We start from the raw sequence: 22,733 nt of genomic DNA, 5'->3' as shown, positions 1-22,733 counted from the left end.
GCTCTTATACACCCCTGGAATCCATCACCACTTTTATGTTGCCCGAAAAAATATCGTCCGATGTTATTCTGGTACTTGAAAAGCCTAGTTATTTACAGATCCCTACTAGTTTGGTTCGGTGTTTGGATGAGATCATTGGTGATAACCGAACAGAAAAACCGTCGCGCACCATATACATTTCAAAAAATTAAAATAGTCGGGCTCATTAAGTTTAAAGAATTATAATAAATTATTATATGGACCAATTGAAAAAATCAAATATCCTTAACAAAGAAAGGTAATTAGGATATCTCTTTAGGATTAATGTATGTCCTTTATGTGTTTTCTTAATTATTCTTACGGTATGTATATAACACCTAGTAATCCTATGTCATGATTATAGTTTTCTGTTCTTGTGTATCTTGTTTGTTTGATTTTGATTTCAATTTATCAGTTTTATGTTTTATTGCTTTTGAGAATATGAATTAGTGTCAATGGAATCGCTTCTAATATTATATTAAAAAAACCGAATTGAAAAAACCGAAAACCGAACCGAACCGAACTTTAAAAAATCGAAACCGAAAGAACACATTAGTTTGGTTCGGTGTTTAATCTACCTTCAAAAACCGAACCAGAAATAGCCAAACGGCAACCGAAAAGCCTATATCCTACCACGTTGGATGAGATCAACTTAGACATATATTTTTATGAATACAAAAAAATGGACCCTACTACAAGAGACACTACTAGAAATAAAGAGTTTTTGGTAAATTTGTTAACCTTATTCTCACTAAGATACCGAAAAACACATGGTGGGAAGCAAATTCCCATTAAAATGCTAGGAAACTTCATAATTTTTATGTGTAAAAATACTACTATTTAAGTTTTTCTCACCGACATTCAGTGGGAGATAGCCACTGAACATCTTTCAGTGAAAAATTCAGTGGAAAAATAAAGATTTTTTAGTAGCGAGAGTTCAGACCAATTCCACCATATCTCGTGAAGGTTGTGTTAATCAAATATTTGGCTATGGCTTTAATCCATTAAGTCACGATTATAAGGTGGTTTACAATACTAAGGAATATTGGGAAGGAGACCCGGGCAGCAGTAAACCTCGTGTGTTTGCTGCCGTTTACTCAATAAGCAACGATTGTTGGAGAAATTTAATATTCAACTCTGACACCAGTACTACACTCATGCACAATTCATTGTGCTCGACCTGTGTGAATGGAGTTTATTATTGGCGTACACAGAGCTCAATTGAAGTCGGTTCGATACCTTTGAAAGAGATTTTCCACTCCAATTTTTTGACATGCATAATGAAGTGCTTGGTGAGATGCCAGGGCCTGATATATGTATATCTCTTTGCCTCCTACTAGAGCATTACTACAATAATCAAAACGAGCATTCTGTATATGCTCCCGTTGATATATGGGTAATTAACGGCGAAAAGTTGTGGATTAAAGTTCTGAATATGGTCCCGACACCTGACAATTACCCTCTCGGATTCTGGGGTCATGATAAGCTAATTCTTGTACATCATGTGCTGCTCTATGACTCTAAAACCCATGAATTTAAACATCTTTTTGATACAATAAACAAGGTTGGCATATGGGTTTTAAGTTACAGGGAGAGCCTAGTTTCCATCAAAAGCAAGAATGTGTCTCACGGGCAAAAGATATATCGGATCACATTCAAGAATATTTCAAAGACAAATAACTGTGATAGGAGGTGATTAACGTATCATTCTTTGCTAGATGCAATGGGAAGAAGTTTGCTATTAGAAAAAACGAACATATACGATGGGGAACTGAGTTTAATAGGACTTTGTCATTCAGTTGATCTTCCATTGAGATAATGTGTACTCTCAATCTGTTGAAAATGAAGATAAGACATTTGTTTGTTTACTTAAAAGTCTTCTTTGTGGGTCATTTTCACAGTGGCAACTGGCAACTACAAACATGTTCTTTCATAGACCTATTTTTTCACCTTAGCCAATAAGAATTGATACCTATCGTTTCTAACTAACAGGTAATAGATTCTACAGCAGAATAATTTAAATCCTTGGTAAAATTATGAGCATAACACCACAAGAGTTTTGAACCTCAACTCTTCTCAGGAAAAGCAAAAGTTAAAAAGGAAAAGAATAAATTTCACGTAATTTTGCAGCACAACAGGAAAAAGTGATTGATATAGACGAAAGGTACCTTACCAAAGGAGACTACTCAAATGTCCGTCAGTTCCAGAAGGAGGTGGTCAAATCAACTGGCTTGATTAATGTTTCAGTTTGTTTCATGATTGGACCAATAATTTAGTCATCGGTACCCCAATTATGGTTTATGTGTGATTGCACCAACAATTTCAACAAGATTGCACCAACAATTTCAACAAGTGCCATAGCCCATGATAGCCATCGACTAAATAAAGTACTAAGTATTAAATAAGTAATATCATCAATTACTGGATTACTGCCAAGTAATAAAATTCAACTTCTTCCTATGCCAGACATAATCTCCATTACTCATTTAATCCCCACTTTATTACAATCTCACCACTATTTCTGTCTCAATCCAATATCCACTACTTCTGACGGACTTAAAATCCACACACATCCCTCCCCCCCCTCCCAAAACAAGACAGAGGAACCAGCAGAAATACGGAAAAAAAAAGCAATCTTTCAGCACAAAAAGTCATATTAGCAAAATTCTCCACTAGTTGCACAATTTTCAAATGGAGAATCGCGAGAGAACGCTTTCTTTGTTTTTCCATCATCATCTAGACAATATAGTACAAACATTTGAAAGCCCAAAATAGAGTTGGCAAAGATAATTTAGAACTCAAGATCACCTCAACAGGAATGGACAAAACATGTTCTGGAAGATGTGAAAAAGCGAGAGAGAAGGAAGAAACTGAGGGAAATAATGCTGGAGACAGCCTCGATGGCGGTCATATACGAGCAACATAGGAATTAGCCTGAGTCACATATCTCACCCACCGATAAGGATTATATGTTTTTGACTTCTTTGCGATTTGTAAATATTTCACCTGCAAGAAACATCCAGATATCAGGTTTGAGATATATAAACAGGATCCACAAACCCCCATCCATAACTTGTGGAGAAGAGAAAATATACAACAGTTATTTATTTATTTGTTTTTACTTCTTGCGCAGAGCTATCTCCCTCATGTTTGGAACTTCTAAAAGTTTGGGTTCATTATTGGTTTGAGCTGAGCTGACACAGTTTAACACATTACATTAGATATTAAATATATGTCCCTCGCTATCTGTCCCAAACCATTCTCTTCCCCTTTAGACAAGCCTTCTATTCTTGCCTTAATTATCACAAAGGCGGAGCCTGACAAACAATCTCGATCACCGCGCCTCTCAAACAAACCTTATTTGATGTGGCTACCTTACACATCTCTCCTGTTCAATTCCTTCAAAATGGAAACCACACATCTGCCGAAGAGATGAGGTAGCTAAATCAAGAAACAGCTTGTTTGAGGAAATTTCCGTGCAGTTCAACCTCTATAGTCTCTCAGTAGGCTGTTGTCCAAAAGGATCTAATAATTCCTTGTCCAGAGAAATTATCAATGATTCGTGGCATTTAATGTAATCTGTTTACTAGAACACAGGAGGAGAGAAAAAGATCAAAAGGGAACTCTTTGGGAAAACCAAAACCAAAATTGATATGATAATATCTAATGAACAAACAAATTTAACATCCCTACTAGGTGAGATGACATTTTTCTTGTTCTTATGACAAGGAATCTAACTTGACAACTGTTTACCTGAAGCCTTGAAGGATTATGCATTGGGATTGTGAAGGTCATGCTCACTGGTCCAGCTTCCTTGGTGATATTTCCTGTATTAGGGCCGTAGCAGTATTACAATAGTCAACTCATGTTGTATCTAAAGTATGGTTGGTAACAGAACTGCAGCATACATTGCTGGAATAATAAGTAAGATTGACATTTTTCTTCTTCATACCATGCGACTCTTGTGAAAATGTTAGCTTGGCACGTAATGTATGATCTGATCCACCGAGAACCTGTTTTAAATTGCAGATCAGTAGTTATTTTAAAGAAGTATTAGATAATAAGTCTACCTAGAATAGGTAAGCAAAATCACTTGAAAAGAGATGGATATATTACCTTCTTCAAACTCCACTCAAGCCTCTTATTGGATTCCTTAAAATCAGTTGTTTGACCAACTGCTCCAGGTTCCAACTCAAAGCTTACTCTACAAATTTAGTGAGGGTAGACAAAATCAGTTACCACTTTGGTGCACTTTCAACATAATAAATACTCCAAGGTTATGAACGTTTTGAATATAAACACTAAAAAAGTAAATACTTTGACAAGATTTTAAGGACTTAAGTAACACATGCCATAAACTCAGGTTTTCCGCTGTTAATATCACGCCCCTAGCTGCAAACCATGCGAAGCACACCTTGCTGGGGGAACTATATCATATGGTATGAAGACCAATTCCTCTCTTCCTAGCAATTTGTGGTAGTAAGACTTGACTGTGAACAAGCCATATTTCCTTACCAACCCACCCCCCCGCGCCCAGCCATTCTAATCACCCGGTGTACCATACAGTATCATGTGCTTAAAAGTAGGTCCAAGAACTTCTGAAACTAGTTCCTGTATCCTGTGAGTTTGGTGTATAGTCAAGCTAGCAAAAATTTTAAAAATCAAGAGGGATTAGATCTCCCTAGTCCCTACCACTGATACCAAGTCATTGGCTTTGCTTGGATATTTGAAAAATTGTAAAGATTCTCATCATCTATGCACACTATCACATGGAATCACTGATGGAAATCTCAACATAATACCAAGTGTATACTTTGAGAACAGTACCTTCTATGCAATCCAAGAGCTAGGAAGAACAATATGCATAGTGAAAAAATACAGGGTATTTCTCCTTATTTTTGGGTGGTAGATGTTGAAAGTATTATAGTTGATGTTGAAAAAGCATGTATTCATGGACTCACATATTTGCAACCAGAAAAAACAGACTTGGCTCATTTGAGGATTCCTATTGAGGGCCCGAAATTCTTAAGGAAAAAAATGGATAACACTTGCAAAACTCTTAAGTGAAATGCTAGGTGATAACTCACATAATTAGACAAGTATCATGATGAAGATTTATATACCTATCTTAAATGCATGTTCAAAGTAGTAGTGTGCATGTTTCAAAAGCTGGAAACCTCTCAACAGAAGCTCTCAAATGCCACGCTAGTTTTTCTGGTTGCGAATATGTAAGTCTAAAAATACCTACTATTTGAGCAACTATAATATTTAAATATATGTCACCCGACAATAGGGAAGAATGGCCTACAATTTTTCCATCGCGCATATTGTTCTTCTAAGCTCTTTGATTACATATAAAATTTTGTTCTCAAAGTATGCACTTGGAATTTTGTTGAGATCTTCATTTGTGCTCTCATATGATAGTGCATAGATAATGAAAATTTGTGATAATTTTCATATGCCCAGGCAAGTCAAATGATTTCCGATCAATGGTGGATAGACCTGACAATCTTGATTTATTTTCAATATTTAAATTTTTGGTAGCTTGAGATTCTCTTCTTTCATCCTAGCTTGTCTGCCAGTGAAATTTGCAATAGATCACCTATATATTAGAAAGCAATGAACTTTGCAAGATAAATTTTAGAGCCCGGAAAAACTTCATCAACAAAAAAGATTGCAAAAGTTCAAGAAGTTGTTTGTATCTGTTACTTAATGCTACTAATCAAATTGCTAAAAAGAGAAAAGGTTCAGCGTCGCATCAGAACCGAATTGTTTCTTAACAAATACACACAAACAGGCCACAACCCACATAGCAAATTTCACCTAGCTTTCTCCCTCAGACAAGCAAGATTAGTTAGAAAGTACCTGAATGCCTAGTTGACGATGAGAATACCACAAGAAAATGCCAGGAGGAAAAAAAGTAAAACCAATGCAGATGCTCTATAGCAGAGGTAAAAGTGAACATACCTGCTTGTATATGCAGGAAGCGGCATTTGTACCGAGATTGTATTTGCAGTTATGTCTGAAGGAAATTCAGCACGGATCTTCAAGATGACTTCAGCCTAATAGAGCAAAAGAAGTCCCAGTTATCTACCTACTTGTAAAACAACAATATAAAAAGATAAAAGAAGTTACAGAAAGTGTGTACTATCACTCTATTCTTTGACACAAAAAATGTGCAGACTACTACTTAATCCACACTTATCTACAACAAATTTTAGTTTTTCAAGTGGAAAGTAAACAATGTCTACCTTAAGTGATCCAGCTTCTTCAATCAAAGTATTAATACGAAAGGGAGGCTTGAATTCCTGGGTTATCCGGTAATTCATGACAGGAAATTCACCATCCGGCGGAACCTAATAAAGCAATATGATTTAGCATCAGATTTCACAGGGACATAATCTTTCAAGAGATCAATCACAAAAACATAATAAATATATCAATGACATGCTTTCTCTAATATCACTCACCAGAGTCAAGGTCCTGTCCACATCAAAACTATCAAGGTGCACAGATTCATGGAAATTGCAATCATCCAGTACTACTGCTCCAGAACCAGCCGAACCTCCATAATCTGTTCGAACAAATGTGATGCCATCACTTCTTAGATCGTAACAAATACACCACACAGAGAAGTGGAATACCAAAAACAGATGCAATTCAGAGGCAACAGAACTCTCAGATTGCAAGATAATTAACATGTGGTGAATCATCAGTAAGCAGAAAAATTGCAGGAGTCCATTAGTGACTAGATTACCATAAACTGATCTCCCACCGGCCCTTCCAATGCTCAGATCCTCATTGAGAGCTAATCTAATTTCTGGATTACCAGTAAGGTAGCTTTTCATTTGAATGGTCCCATCAATTTCAGAAGTCAATATATATCCCTGTATTCATCATAATGATAAGATATATGTACTAAAAGGAATGACAAGATAGAAGAAACGACACACTTTACAACTATAAAGAACATATTCTATTGGAATCGTACCTAACAAAAAATAATTTGCTAAAATCGAATGACATCAAACCGTTTAAATAATCAGTCAGAAATAATCTATTTGAGTGCCTGAGAGATGTTTGATTCACAAAAAAAATAAAAATAAAAAATAAATAAAATTAACCATCCCAAGAAAATAAAACCAACAAGGATAAAGATGTTTTGGTTCAACCACACAACATTCTTCCATGTGCATTTATTAGTTTCACTTTCTATGTGGCAAATCAAGACATACTTTATCATCACATCATATTGCTGCAACAGTAAAGTAAAACAATAAAAGTTTCAGAATCAAAGCAGGAAACTCACACTGGAACTGAAAGTAATGCTTATTTTTTCAATTATATCCACGAATATTTCCTCCCTCTTTCTGCCCCCAGGTTCATTTGCCACAACAGATTTAGTAATTGCTGTCCCTGGCATTCTTTTGGTCCCCTGCTGCATTTAACAAAGCCAATGGCATAAACAAAGGTACAACTATAAATCAAATGAAAATGAAGAATATTAAGATCTGGTCAGGCCCTTTAAAAACAACACTTCCAAGTTAACATAAAATACCATGAACATGGCAGCAGGACCAAGGGGCGGCAAACGGCCAGCATCAACCATAATTGGCTCATTAAATATGTAAGACTTTAAGATTTCTGTAGACGTTGTTTGCACATAACCAAAATCCTGTCAGAGAAAGGAGAACACAAAAAAATTAAAAATATAATCTCTGCTTTAAAAAGATGATCTATATAACTCAGGATTTTCTGTGAGTGCATAACAGTTCATAGACATTAACAGAAATTTAAGGTTCATAGACATTAACAGAAATTTAAGGTTAACGTTGTCTGAGAGATAATCAAACCCTACGGGGTACTTAAAAAATTAGTTAAAGAAAACTATAACTTTCACTGCTTCAGAAACTAGTCATTTATGTCATATTTCCGACAAAAGGGTTTAGGTAGAAATATATGATTGTTATACATAGAATTACAGGGTTAAGTAAAATCTATGAAAATACGGTGTGAATTTGAGGATGAACTTTATAATAATTATCGTGGTGCTATGGTAATATCTTGAAACCCAGATGGAATTATTTTTATATGAAGTGTTTTAGATAGATTACTGTAGTAGTTCTTAACTGTTCAAACTTCACTTTTTTTTTTAAATGACCATGGTGTCCGAGCCAGCTTACGCGCACCTCGACTAATTTCAGCGGATACCTGTCACCTCCCACCAGCAACAGGTACCAGATAACTCTGTCCGCCAAGTCTCGGACAGATGGTAACTGTTCAAACATCACTTTTCAAGAAAAAAAAAATGCTTGAATTCATTGGCTTCAATATTAAAATTCAAATTGTCTCCCTAATAAATGGGCAGAGGGTGTAATTCCATGCAGACTATCCGAGGGAATGATCATAAAAATAAGCATAAGGCATGTGGCTTACAACAACTTCATCAAGAAGCTCATACACCAGCACAAAATTTTTCCGCAATGAATCTTCGTTTAGAACACCGAGGTAATCTTTGATTACACGTGCAATCCTCTGCAGAAGCTCCAATACAAGAGAAGGCGACAAATTTGTCCTAGATGTCGCGACAAAAAGCAGACCAACTACCTTCACATGGAAGTAGTTCACACCATCCACATTCTGCACACACAAAAAAAAAAAAAAAAACACTATTAGCACCTCTTTGCATAGTTGCAGTTTGCAAAACTGAATGCTTCATGTAGAAGGAATATGCATAGTAAACAAAACAATGATCACTGACAGCTCCCATTTAACCAATTATCTGTCAGTTGAAATCTTTTCAAGCTGGCACATGTGGGAAGCCTTAGTTTGATCAACTCTGCAGTAGTGCATACAAAAATCCTCTTGACAAATCAACAAAGCCAACAAATAATGATCATCTTAAGAAAGTAAAGAGTGTTTCAAGCTATTGGTGACCTTAGACATACCGGTGCAATAATCAAAAGGGACAAATACTCATGACGGATTAAAGTTGGTTAGACGGAGCGGGACTGAAAAGGCTACAGTAGTAGAACGGAGCATCAGAGATTAGGCATTTATGAGCAGCTTGACCAAAAGGACACTCCTTGATGAAGCCAATTAATAACTGCTGTCCTGCCAGGCAATGGTGTCCCAAGGGGATTTCAGGGAACAAAAGAAAATTTCTTTAAGCCTAACTCTTCACTTGGAAGCTTATGCAGGTTCAAGAATGGGAACTAAACATTTTTGTGCTACACCTTAGAAAAGAAGCTTAAAATGAGATAACTAAGAGCTTTTTCAGTCCTTCTAACGCCAGATCAACTGCTGTTGTAAGAAATGGATCAGGGAATGACCTAAATGTAGAAGAAGAATAGTAAACTGAAAAGGCAGATACAGAGAGTTAGATGGCCAAATCTCTCTCTCTCTCACACACATATATATAAAAGCTATCTTCGATTGGTAAATTATTTTCGGCTTCTTATGGTTTAACAAACAAAAAAAGACTCCTTATACAGGAGTCCGAGTCAAATGGCTTATTTCTTTGAATTCCTTTCTCTCAGTATAATTCTTGGAATTCATAATAGCTATGACATATTTATTACGAATATTGTTATTGTTCTTGACTTTCAAACAATCCCATAAGATATTCTACACTATTTCTAAAGATTCTCTTAACTTGAATATACTTGCCACTGCCCTGAGAGCTGAAACTAACTTCACGCAGCGTTACTGTCTATCCGTGAGACATGACTGAATTTTGAGGACATGCATGCTGTCAACTTGACTAGATTCCTAATAAGACAAGCATGTTGCTAACTTGACTAGATCGCTAACAATTCATGGTGCTAGATAGAGGATGATTTACATGAACTGGATTATTGAGACGGCGGTTAACATTGCAGGTTATATAGCATAAGCCAACGACTAGAAAAATCGAGAGTGCTAACTGCCGTGCACTGACGACTCAGTCCTAAAGAATTAGAGCCCGTTGGGATTGGCTTATAAGTTGGCTTATAAGCTGTTTTCAGCTTTTTTGAGTGTTTGGCTGGCCAGCTTAAAGTCATTTTGTGCTTAAAATAAGCTCACTAAAAAAAATAAGTTGGACTACCCCAACTTATTTTTTTCAGCTTATAAGCTGCAAACAGCTTTAAGCTATAAGCCAATCCAAATAGCCTCTTAATAGTTCTTGAGCCTTGAGGTTCATAGGACTGTTCGCATACATGAACCTTCAAGTTTGCATGCCTGTGGGCATCATCAACAAGGTTTTCATCTTCATGTTCATCTTAAAGAAAACAATTTAAAGTAATGTTGAAAGAGCGAAAAATCAAATCTAGACACAGAAATGTGAGGCATCACCAGGTTATAGCTCTAATCAATCACATGAAAAAAGAGAGAAAAATTCTTGTTAATTTGGTGGTCAATAGCATACAAGAGTGATCCTTACATAGTAGTTTAAACTACATGAAATAAGAAAGTTTCTTTAATTATTAGGATTATTTATAATGATGAAGTAATCACTTGTCATAATTCTTTATTATGAAGTAATCACTTGTCATAATACAAAAAATATTCTACACGTGAATTTTAATGATTAATCATTGAGGATGCTTTAGAAACAACAAATCAATTTTGTAATTGAGGATGCTTTAGAAACAACAAATCAATTTTTGTAATGAGATGGATAAAAAAGATTATTGCAGATAAGATCTAATTCTTATTTTGTAATGAGATAGATAAAAAAGATTAATTGTAGATAAGATCTAATTTGTACTCCTTTTTTCATCTGACTGTAAATCCTAAAGAATGAGGAATTTTCCATATATATCAATTGGATCAAATAGACTACAATTGTCCTCCTCTATTGAGAGTCCCTTCTAGATGTCATAATGTACGATAGTCAGCCTCGCCTCTATATTGTAGCATCACCTCAATACTGTATTAGCTGAACATGATTCTATTGCATACAGGTTCGAAACCCCCTGCCTACGACAACAGGGGATTTGCCTTCTGGGTTGAGCTCGTCGCACAGGGTTGCCTAGTGTGGATTATCTCTCCTATGTGGTTTGCGGGCTATTGCACAGGAGCGGGGTTTACCCTATGCGCACCTGAAGGGTGCCAGCTACAGGTTCCCTTGTCATCAAAAAGAAAATTATTTTATTGCATACCTGGTATTAGTTCTCTTCAATTAAATCAGCAGGCTATTTGTCTAAATCAAGGAGGAGTCACCCCTTGTTATTACTCATTTTTGGTGTGTGTGGGGGTGGGTAAGCGGGGGCGGGGTATATCCATATAAACCAACCATAGCCTCTTTTCTTCTTTGTTTGTGGAAGACACTTGTTCAACGGCAATCACGATACAGTCTTATTATTCGCTTGAATTCCATCAGTGACATAAATATTATGAAAATGTTACGCAATATATTCAATGGTTCTCTTGACTTTAAGAGAATTCAATTTCTCTTCCTCTAGACAAGTTAGCAATTTCAAGTGCAATAAAAAGTTCTCCTACAGATGCTATGTTCAACTATGCTCACCCACCTCTACAAGCTAACTGCAATTAATGAATGAAGAGAAGAATAAATTGGATTTTGATATGAGATGATGTAAACCTCCTACCATAAGGAAGTTGGTCTGCTTAGGATCATATGAGGATAATGGAATTTCATCCTTGAGATGAGTCAGGGAAAGCCTGACAGGCTAGAGAGTGGGCTTTAGAACGGTTTATTGAGAACCTCCATCATTCGACTTACTGCTTCTGAACTGTTCAACAGACACTTGGAGTCGAATGTCTTTCAAAAATGTTGCGTATGTAGACTGATTAATGAAGGTGACTGTCTCTAGTGCTTTAAACATTCAGCTCCTCCTTGACAAATATAAAGAGGGAATTTCTATTAATTAAGCTGAAGTGAGGCAGATAATATGCTATGGCTCCGTTATTTGGAAATTTCTTTCAGATATAAATGACTGACAAGGAAGTGGTGGTAAGTCATTTTTTTCAAAGTTCGTCAACTCTTTTCAACAAAATAGAATGGAAATGTCATCTATGATACAAGAAAAGAATACCTACAAATACAGGAGGTGCTTCCTCTCCACCGTCTTCTTTCCAAAACTTTACTTTCCGGAAGAAGATCTCTGCACTTCCTTTCGGTACATCACCCCGATCTGCTTTCATGTAAATATTAATGGGAACTCATCAGATTCAGCCTCATTTATATTGCAGGGAAGCAAAAAAAAAATTAAGGACAATTATTCCAAGATGGATGATCCACTGAATCATTCATTCACCTCAATGTAATGAAAATAAAGAAGAACTGCCACTAGATCTTCAATTGTTATGTGCAGTTAACTTAGTTACAGAATACCGCTCCCATGTCCTCCGTGCCCTTACTTTCCTTTAGAAAAGGAGGCAACTGCTGGACTTCACTTTTATAATTTGCAAAATATCTTGTAATTTGACAAATATAACTCGACTTGGTTAAGCTCAGTTTCAATCGACCTACTCCTTAACAAACTGCCAAATTCTCCACTATATAGCACATCATAAACCTAACTTCACAATTATCCGGTCAATCCAGAATATACTAAACCCTAGATAGAACATGTAATGACATCGGATTTGACAGTCCAGAACTCTAAAAACCAAAAGAACGGCTAATATTCCATAAAAATTACCAAAAATTTATTTAAAAAAAACAGAGCGATCAACTAATTTAAGCTCGTTGACTACAAATTCAATAAACTAGGCTAAGACAAATTCGTTGACATCCAATTGATCCAAAGTTGTATACTCTAGATCGGCAAAGTGAAACTTGAATAAAGCGCTTAGCAAGTGAAAATAAGTACAATTTCAATCCAGAATATAATAATCCCTAGAGAGAAAATGTAATGACATTGGATTTAACAGTCCAGAACTCTAAAACCAAAAGAACAGCTAATATTCAATAAAAATTACCAAAATTAAAAATAATTAAAAAAAAAAAAATCAGAGCGATCAACTAATTTAAGCTCGTTGACTACAAATTCAATTAACTAGGCTAAGACAAATTCGTTCACATCCAATTGTTCTAAAATTGTATACAGCAGATCAGCAAAGTGAAACTTGATTAAAGCGCTGAGCAAGTAAAAATAAGTACAAATTCAATGTATAGCTACGAATTGGAAGAATCGATGGAGCGAAAATCACATTTTTTATAAGAATGAGATCTGAAACAATTATGCAATAGACATGATGTGAATCGTAGAGAAAGCAAAAACTTACAATCGCGAATAACGATGCTATCGCCTCTCTGAGAAAGCACAAAGAACTGAGAAATCATTATTTTTTCGATGAGTTTGCGATTTCGCTCAAATGGGCTTTTTTTGAGTGTGATATTTCCTTTGTGATTGATTTACTTCCACGTTTTACCTGTGATTTTTTTTTCTTCCTAGACTGTGATATTTTTCGTTTGCATTCTATATTTTTTTATTTTTTTTTTTACTTTGAGAAAATTACACTTTACCCCTCCTATTATTTTTATTTATCATTAAATAATTTTTTGGCACAGCCAATAAACAAAGTATTTACTAATGTTAATTTTAAAGAGTATTTGACTAAATTACTTTTATTTCTTCCTTAAATGAGTAATTAATAGTAATATATATAATTGATCCTTCCATATATTAAAAATCAATCGAAATAGCAAAATTCGCAGGTCATCTCAATAAATTCAAATACCACATTTCGACATGTATTATGCAATATTGATATATTTCTTGTTCGTTATCGTATAAATTCATTTGCATATGTAATTGATCCTTCCATAAAAATTCATTAGCGTATGTAATTGATCCTTCAATATTTATATTTATATTGAGATATTTTCTAGGTCTTAGTCAAATATAATCAAGAGAATAAAATGAATTGTCTTTTCTTTTGTGGTTAACAAGGAGCGACATAACTTATCATTCAATTATTTTTAATTGAAATACTAGTAATTTTTTTAAGCATAACAATGAACACAACTATTAAAAAAAGCATGACATTACATATGTTATTATTATAGGAGGAAATCGACAAAAGATGATACATTTTGTTATGGAAATTATAATATGTACCTTCTCAAAAAGTCATTTCCTTTTAATAATGTCATTAAGGGTAAGAACTAAAACTCTCTTCTTCTTCTTTTTTCACAGTAATCAAGATGTTTGCATTACCTTTGATGATATGAGGACAAGCATAACATATAACATCAAACTAAAGAAAGAAACTATAACAAACATTGTTATAATTCAAATCACATATTCCCATAAAACATTAGGGAAAGACATAATGTTCATGCATACACCTACTATTAATAGCCAAGTTAGCTATTCACACTTAACCCGTGTTAAAGCCCATAGATGATCACAAAAGTCAAGCCCGTTTACTAGCACCCAAATCCAGTCCACCAAAAGAAGCCCATTTATCATCACCCAATCTTCCCCAATATCACAGAACTTCCCAAGCCCAAAGCCCTATTTTCCACAACAGCCTTTAAAGCCCTTTTAAGTTGTACCACATTCTTTTCTCCTCCATTTGCCTTATTACCACCCAACACCACCACCATCTCCGCCTTGGTCCGGCCCCCGACCGTGGCCATCTCCGCCTTGATCACCCGCCCTTGAAGCAATCGGATCGCGGATGATAAGTCCCGGTTCAGACCTGGTCTGTCCTCACAACAAATCGTAGTCTTGACCGTTCGTTCTTCATTGTCACAGTAATTTACAATTACTTCATCATTTTCACTAGGTAGAAATAAAGATGACAACTCGAGTTGTTGAGCAATATTCTTCCTTAGTTCCTTTAGTTGAGTGACTACCTCTGTTAGCACTCTTGGCTTGTCCTTCTGCATTCATGATTATATATATATGCATATACAAATATATGAGTACTGAATTTAAAGCGTATACATCAACAACATAAATTTTTTTAGACTCTCTTAGTGTAACGTACGAATGATAAATTGATAATATGTTAAATTTATAATTATCTTATTAATAACTTGATACGAGAACACTATCACATACAGAAGTTATGCAATAATGGAAATGTGATATATGAGAAAATAACAACTTAGGTACAAACTAAAGGGAATATGATGGGCAAATATATTTTCCCTCTATACTAAAAAGTTCATCATATGTTAAAACTTATGCTTATTTCACTTTGATATAAGAAAATATTTAAAAGTTTAATGTTAAAAAATAAAATTACTCGATTGATTCAATTTATTCAATATTTAAGTCGCCTCTAACCATCATATGATGCAGTCCATACTTCAGCATGATATACTACATCTTATTGGTTTTAGCTACCAATACGTACATGTAGATACAACCAATTTCTACAAGTATCAAATAAATTCTAAGGTAAGTAATAAGCACACAAGATGATTTTAATGAACTGATTACTCCAAGTATATTGTTCCATTTTATGCAACAAACTTTCTATTTTTAGCACATTTCTAAATAGGAGCTGAAGGAGAAAACAACGAAAATGACTCAACGATGGTATAATAATATGTGTTCGGTCCCTTTGTTCTGCATACTCTTTTGTCATTGTGATTTGTGTGTGTATGGTCCCTTTTGTTCTGCATGCAACAAGAACGACACATTTTCATACAAAATAGATTTTTCCCCACTTAAACAGACAGGATGAAATTCACTCTTCGACTAATTAATTCAAATATGCACAAATGACCAAAACCCTAAAACGGTAAAACATTTCCTATTAAAAGTTTATACATTTCTTGGACTCGAACCCAAGACCTTAGTCAAAGAAACACATAGATATACACAAACTTAAAACGTAGTTTGTACATACATGGTCATATGCAATGAAGGCAGTCAGTTGAATACCCTTCGTCAAAAAATGATACTTTATAAAAATTATACTAAGTCCGTAAATCTGTATACTAATTATATGTCAACAGTTACTTTATATGCATGTATGATGAGAAGAGAAAACATACTTTAGGAAGATAAGGCAAAAAACATACTTTAGGAAGATAAGGGAAAAGTTTCTTGAGAGTATGGAGATGAGAATTTATTCTTTCTCTGCGTTTACGCTCTGCCACGGCATGTGTTACTGCTGCATCTTTTGATTTACTTTTCCTTGTTGATTTTCCATATCTATCATCACCATTTTCCCTCTGATGATCAACAAGTTGACGCTGCAAAAACCCATTATGCCCTTGTAATGATGATAACATTTTTTCACTTACCAGAGAGAGAGAGAGAGAATGAAAGAAACTCTTTCAATAAAGAAGAAGGATGGTAAATTAAAGGGAATTTAAAGAGGAGAGAAATAATTAATTATAAAGATATGACTGAGAGATTATTATTAATTTATTTATTATTGTTATGAATGAAGATCAGAAAATGGGTACGTAAGAAAGATTTGGGGTGATGACATATATATAAATAGAATATGTAAATATAAATAAAATATGAAGCAAAGAGAGAGAAAAACAGAGAGACAGAAAGGCATGCAGGTGATGATGAAATTGTTTGGATAGTATGGAACATAGAAATAGACGAGGCTTAAGAGTGGACTGACTTTTTACCGCTGGCAGTTAAAAGGTAAATTGTGGAATGAGACAGATTTTCAGCTTGATAACCCCACTTCATGAGATCTTTGTTTCCCTTGCTTTTGAATTTTGTGAAGGAAAAAGATTAATTAATGTGTATTTTCAAGGATAATCTAATGTAAAAAGATTTGAGTTTAAGTTATATGCGATTTATTTGTCAGGTTACTTTTACCTCTTCTAACAAGTAATTTGTCCTATTTTCAAAAATACAAATCTAATATTTTACTAAAAGGATTTAAAATATTAAAAAGAAAAATACACAAAAATTCAAGGAGATTCAACATTATATTACTACTATTTAGAAACAACAGTTGTGAAGGACGAACTGGGGCAAATTTAGAACAGTACTCTGCTATTGTATATACAACTATACGATTCTTCTTCATTTTCCCATAGATTCTAGAATCTACTCTATCAAGATCCTTTCTCTCGGTCGCTTCTCCTTCTGTACATCGCCTTCGTTATTGCTCCTCATTCTAGCCATCGTCTTAAATTTTTGTGGTGTTGTTCGAGTTTGTCTTCGGTGTTGCTGTATTTCTGAGTTTCAGTAAGTTTTCCTTCTTCTTTTTTCTGACTTTCTCCACTCTCTGTTGTTCAATGTGTGCAATTCTTGGAAATGGAACTATAGCGGTAGCTATTTTCATTCTTTTTGAATTTTTAGGTGTGCATATCAGGAATTGTGTATGATTTGCACATGCATGTATGAAAATAGAAATAGATACTTATATGATTTTGGATATTTGATGAATTAAAATCTGTCTTTCCTTGATAAGTAAATCTAATGAGCATTTTAATTTAATTTTCAGTGATGTTCTGTTATTTTTCTCTTTGTTAATCGGTAAGTAATGTTCATTTGACTGAATGTTCAAATCTGGTTGTGAGGTGAATTTTCGAGGTTCATAGTTCATTCGGATAATGACTTGCCTCATATCATGTATTTTTCTTAGTTTAGTGCAGGTGTTTCTGGAAAGATAATTATTCTCCTCTACTCGGCCTTGCGAGTACTTTGGGTAACATCATTATGCACATAATGCATCTAAGGTATTTGATTATATGCATGAAACAAATGGATTAGTTTTCTTGGATTATTATTTTTTTACAGATCCTACAACCCATTCACCTCTTATCAGGTACATCGTTTTTCAATTGTAATGGACAACATTGGTATGTGTATGTGCGACATTTATGGTTGACGTATTCTATTTATTTGCATGTTTATTTCTATTGCACTCTTAGTATTATTCCTCGAACATTATGTTAAGAAGAAAGATTAGATATTAAAATTATAGAGTACTCCGAAAAGCAATGACCATAGTCCAAGACACATTGAAAAATGATGTTAAAATATACCTTAAACAACTCAAATGTGATATTTATGAAGAGTCGAACTCAACATTTGTTGTTTTAACAACTGTGTTATTGTAGTTTTCTATAGTTTAATCATATAATATATAAAGAAAAAAAAAATATTACTCTCTTTTAACATACATTGGCAAATTTATGCATATCCAACCGCTTATTTAGGAAAATTGATTAAGAATTCCTTAAGAAATTCCTTAAAGCACCTGTTTTGGGATCTTTTGCTACTGGAAAGAAAGCCCTCTATTGCGAAGAATGGTAATGTGTCACTACCTTCTCCCTGCAAGTTTTGTTCAGTTTTCTCCTACTATCCTTAATAAAAATTTGAAAGATAGTTGTACTGGAATTCCATATGTTAACTATCTCATTTTTCTCCTCTACTTTAGGGACAATTCTGTGATTTTAGAGCTGATTATATGTTGCAACAGTTTTGTTTAACCGACCTCTATTTACTGAATCCATTATATGTCTCCTTAAGCTGCCGTATACCACTCCACAATCTTCACATAAACATTAAGTAATTGCAATGTTTTGTTGTGCTTTCAAATTTTTTCTTTTACAGCGATCAGAGTGATCAACATATTCTAAAGAAGCTAGGTGAAACAATATATTTTGTTGCTTCCTAGCTTATAAAGATGTTTTATTTGGCACTGATTGTTATATTATAGGCTCATTATTTATTTTGTTAGCAGAAGATCATGACATGAAGGGTGAACTGGAGAGGAGGAAGCGTGAATTACCATCCTCCTGCCTCCAGTAAAATGATTCTTTCATTCAACTATTAATGACTAAGATTCTCGATTTCTTACTCTTTCATGCAATTCTTTTTTTGTTGCTGAATGGCCCCTACAGCTATTGGGATTTCCCAGATTTAAGGTTGAACATGTTTTTTTATTGAGTAGCAAATCTATTTGTAAATAATGATATTGTCAATTCCACAATATAAGCTAATAATATTTCACCAGTTATGTCTTCAGAAGACATTCCTACAGTTAGGTAACGTTGTTACCGGATGATGGTCTTTAACTTTTATATGAATAGCTTAATAATTACCTTCAAAAAATTTGAAAAAAATGTTTGCGGTAGTGTTATGTTGGGCCCGTGCATAGCACGGGCATCCCTTCTAGTATATATATTACATGCACTATCAATGTAAAAGCTCACTTGGCGTAGTCTTATTTGTTAAGGATTTAAGTTATATATATTGATAGTAGAGTTATTTAACCAATGAGGTATTTGTTTTATTTTTTAGATTTTATATCATACTTTATTAAAGTTACTCGTTGTTACATGTCAGCAAGCGCTATATGTATTAGTGCACGAAAGTAAATATTTCAACTCCTTACAAATTATATATTGACTATACATAGTCGAGTTATGTAATACTATAACTTGCCTATGTATAGGGGCGGAGCTATCCCTTCCGGCGTGGGTTCGACCGAACCCAGTAACTTTTGTCCGAACCTTATATTTGTATTAAATTTTTGTCAAATATGTACAAATTATTAATTAAGAACCCAATAACTTTAAAGAATTAGAACTCCGAACCCACAAATTTCGAATTCTGGCTTAGCCTCTACCCATGTACCATCTTCAATGGATCATTCAAAACAGTAATTTTCATCATCAAGAAAGGAAATTTCATGATTTCGAAATTATTGACACCCAAAAGGTATACTCAACTATCCAATGATGTGACCCTAGCAAGTCTTATGTTACATCTATGATATAGCATGGATATAGGAGTCTTTGAACAGCAAGAACCTTATAACAATAGTAGTAGCAAAGATGGGAATTCAATTAAAATAGTAATTTTTTTTCCAGAATTATGCTTTATGTATTCTGTCTTATCTATCGATTTTATTACTAAATGTATGCTACACAATCAATTCTTATGTGTCCTTAATTACGTATTTAATGCAAAAATAATCATCTATTAGACTCCAAAATGTTCACAGGACCGAACTAGACAGAATGTACTTTTCAACATTTAGTTTTATTGTTTTTTCTGAACGATAAAATAATGATTTAATATTCTGAGAGTAATTAAAATGTGAAAAGGAGAGATCAAGGATGAACACACTCAGAGAGGGGACTACTGCTAATATGCTAATCGGATTGATTCTGAACAGTACTTTTACCACTGCAAATCGAAATCAATATCAAATACTTCTATTTTAAAAAAAATAGGGTTAAAGAAAAAAGAGAAAGAAGTTTATTGGGGTGTAGAAATGTTGTTTTATTATGCAGAGTGCAGCGGATCAGACTCTCATCGCTTCCCCTCTGTTTTATTTTGTATTTAAGCTCTATGATATACCTTTAAATTTTCAAAGTTTGTTATACTATAAGTGTAATTTAATTGATACTTTTAACATAAAAGTTTACTTTATATACGCTATCAGTATACAAAATTTTAATGCCATCATGTCACGTACTCACATTTAATTATTATAGCAAAAGTAATATGTCGTATTTTCAAGATTCTTTGATGATACTTACTGGAATAACCGGCAGATATTGTTTGATTGACTTGATATTGAAGAAATTAATTACTTCGACAGTGCATATTAGACAGACAATATAAAAATATTTATGCACTATTAGCATATTTTGACTTGTCGCAGTATGTTTTTTTTTTTATTATTTATTTTTTTAATCGTAGTATGTTACTTACCTTATTTCAGGTTACTAACCATTCTTACTACGAACAATTAATTGTAGTTATGTTTTACTGACTTGATATGTAAAAAATTCGTTTACGCTAATAGAAGATAAATTTGCTAGCTATAACTGCATTTTAATTATAGGTTACCCTATCTGGCTTGTAGGGGTGTATAAAGTAAACCGACAAACCGCACCAAACCGATATACCAAGTCAAACCGAGAAAAAAACCCGACTACTGGTTTAGTTTGACTTGGTTTAGTGTTGAAAAAAAAAAACCCGACCATAATTGGTTTGGTTTGGTTTTAACTAAAAAAAGTCAAACCGAACCAAACCAATCCGACATTACATGTATTCAATTTTTAAAATATTTTATACATAAAAATATTTATTTGTAATGTAATTTATAAATATTTCTTAAATTTTTTCGTAGTTTTTTATCTATTATCATATTATTCAAGCTTGAACTTAGAATTTTGAATGTCAATAAGTTTTATACCCTATAGAGTATAGATGTTAGTAACTCAAATAAAGTCCAAACTAAAACCAACTCAACACTAATGCTAACAAAAGAAATTCAATTTACCACTAGGAATGACAATAATTTTGGATAACTATTCTTTAGTTTTGCATAATTGATTTATAGAGTGAAAATACATAACTTGAGTTTTTTTTTGTCATGTAATTAATACTTATTAGCCGTATTTATTTTAGCATGACTTAGTATTTTTAGATTATGGTCATTTTCTTTATGGCTTGTTAATTAGCAATATTTATTTTAACCTATTTTATTAGCTTTTGTTGAATATTTTAATACAATGTCATCACTCTTCTCACATGTTGTGTTATTTTCTTAAGAAACACCTTAATTATATAATTGTATCTTACTAGGACTAAAGAAATATTTGCAGTAAAAGTTATATGTTTTGTATCAAGACTATTCCAAAAAAAATCCGAAAAACCCGAGAAAATCGAATAACCCGAGAAAACCCAAGGTTGAGAAACCCGAATTTTATTGGTTTGGTTTGGTGTATAAATTTAAAAACCCGATGCAATTGGTTTGGGCTTGGTGTTTAAAAATCCGAACCAACCTTGGCGTATCTTACACCTCTACTGGCTTGTTATAGAGATTTACCACTGTAAGTCAACTTAATCTGGTAAAAGTTAATTTACTAGCTATAACAATATTTTTCAAGTCATCGTATCTGGCTTGTTGTTGAGCATTACCTGTTGTAAATCAATTTAACTTAGATACTATAAAAATTTATATGCTATCTGTGTACATTATTATGTACTCCAAAACATATATCGAGTAAAATTGACACCACAAAATCTCAGACAGCGTAACACTGTACAAATATTCGGACTGATGTTAACTACTCATGGGGCATTTCATACTTTGCCTTTGCCTCCTCTACTATGGCTTAGCACGGGAGAAGACTTTTTCTTGTAAATTCCTTTTACTATTTATGTCATCCATGTAACATGTACCCTACTTCTTTTTGTTTTGTTTCCCCTTGGTGCATCTTTTGGTCTCTTCTCTTCTTGAAAATCTATTTAAATACTTTGGCTTTAGAGTTGTGGTGAGATGGATAGGATATTTTCAGATTAACCATAATGCAGATGTCTCAATTTCAAACACTAAAAATAAAATAAAATCTAGTAAGAAATATTTTCCTTTTTGATGGGCCTTGTCCGGTACAAATTTAGATTACTCGAGCTCCAAAATGACTTTCGGACATCGGATGAGAAACCAAAAAACTATTGTGGCTCTCATTGATGATTGTAATTACAAATAAGAACAAGCCTATTTGTCCATCGCAAGCATCCCTTTTGTCCAACAGAAAGGCAAAAATATCTTTTGTCCAATATCTAGTGTTAAGTTTTTGAAGAAGAAGAAGAGCTCCACTTCACATTGACACATTACTATTAATTTGGGAGTCAAAGGGTTTGTTTGTTGACTACAACTTTTTCATATATTGTGTTAAAAGTTTAAAATTTGTAAAGAGGTTTCTAATTATCTAAATTCTATGTCCAAAAAATTAAAGATCAATGTCCAAATTTAGTCCAACTATTATAAGGTTTAACTCTCGTACTCCGAATTTCTTC

At 33.8% G+C, this 22,733-nt stretch overlaps 2 protein-coding genes across 3 annotated transcripts; both read right to left on the bottom strand.

Annotated features, from left to right (window-relative positions):
- Positions 1-2,654: 2,654 nt before the first annotated feature.
- Positions 2,655-13,423, bottom strand: LOC132033627 (AP-4 complex subunit mu). Of its 2 annotated transcripts, none has more exons than XM_059423648.1 (13): positions 13,255-13,423; positions 12,064-12,158; positions 8,455-8,658; positions 7,577-7,693; positions 7,328-7,456; positions 6,776-6,905; positions 6,489-6,592; positions 6,270-6,374; positions 5,986-6,080; positions 4,135-4,222; positions 3,971-4,031; positions 3,772-3,845; positions 2,655-3,024 (listed from the first exon to the last, which is right to left on the bottom strand). In XM_059423648.1, exons 1-13 carry the CDS (start codon positions 13,310-13,312, stop codon positions 2,926-2,928), a joined length of 1,359 nt encoding a protein of 452 aa, XP_059279631.1. In that variant the 5' UTR covers positions 13,313-13,423; the 3' UTR covers positions 2,655-2,925. The 2 variants fall into 2 exon arrangements, with proteins under 2 accessions (XP_059279631.1, XP_059279632.1); XM_059423649.1 differs by having other exon boundaries at positions 7,328-7,453.
- Positions 13,424-14,323: 900 nt separating this feature from the next.
- Positions 14,324-16,245, bottom strand: LOC132035369 (putative transcription factor bHLH107). Its single transcript, XM_059425624.1, has 2 exons — positions 16,013-16,245; positions 14,324-14,860 (listed from the first exon to the last, which is right to left on the bottom strand). The coding sequence occupies exons 1-2, from the start codon at positions 16,223-16,225 to the stop codon at positions 14,444-14,446; spliced, it is 630 nt and encodes a 209-aa protein (XP_059281607.1). The 5' UTR covers positions 16,226-16,245; the 3' UTR covers positions 14,324-14,443.
- Positions 16,246-22,733: the final 6,488 nt, after the last annotated feature.

The sequence above is a fragment of the Lycium ferocissimum genome, chromosome 10 (assembly GCF_029784015.1).
Source record: "Lycium ferocissimum isolate CSIRO_LF1 chromosome 10, AGI_CSIRO_Lferr_CH_V1, whole genome shotgun sequence".
NCBI lineage: Eukaryota > Viridiplantae > Streptophyta > Magnoliopsida > Solanales > Solanaceae > Lycium > Lycium ferocissimum.
The sequence above is the reverse complement of the archived record's forward strand: the minus strand, read 5'-3'. Positions and strand labels throughout refer to the sequence as shown.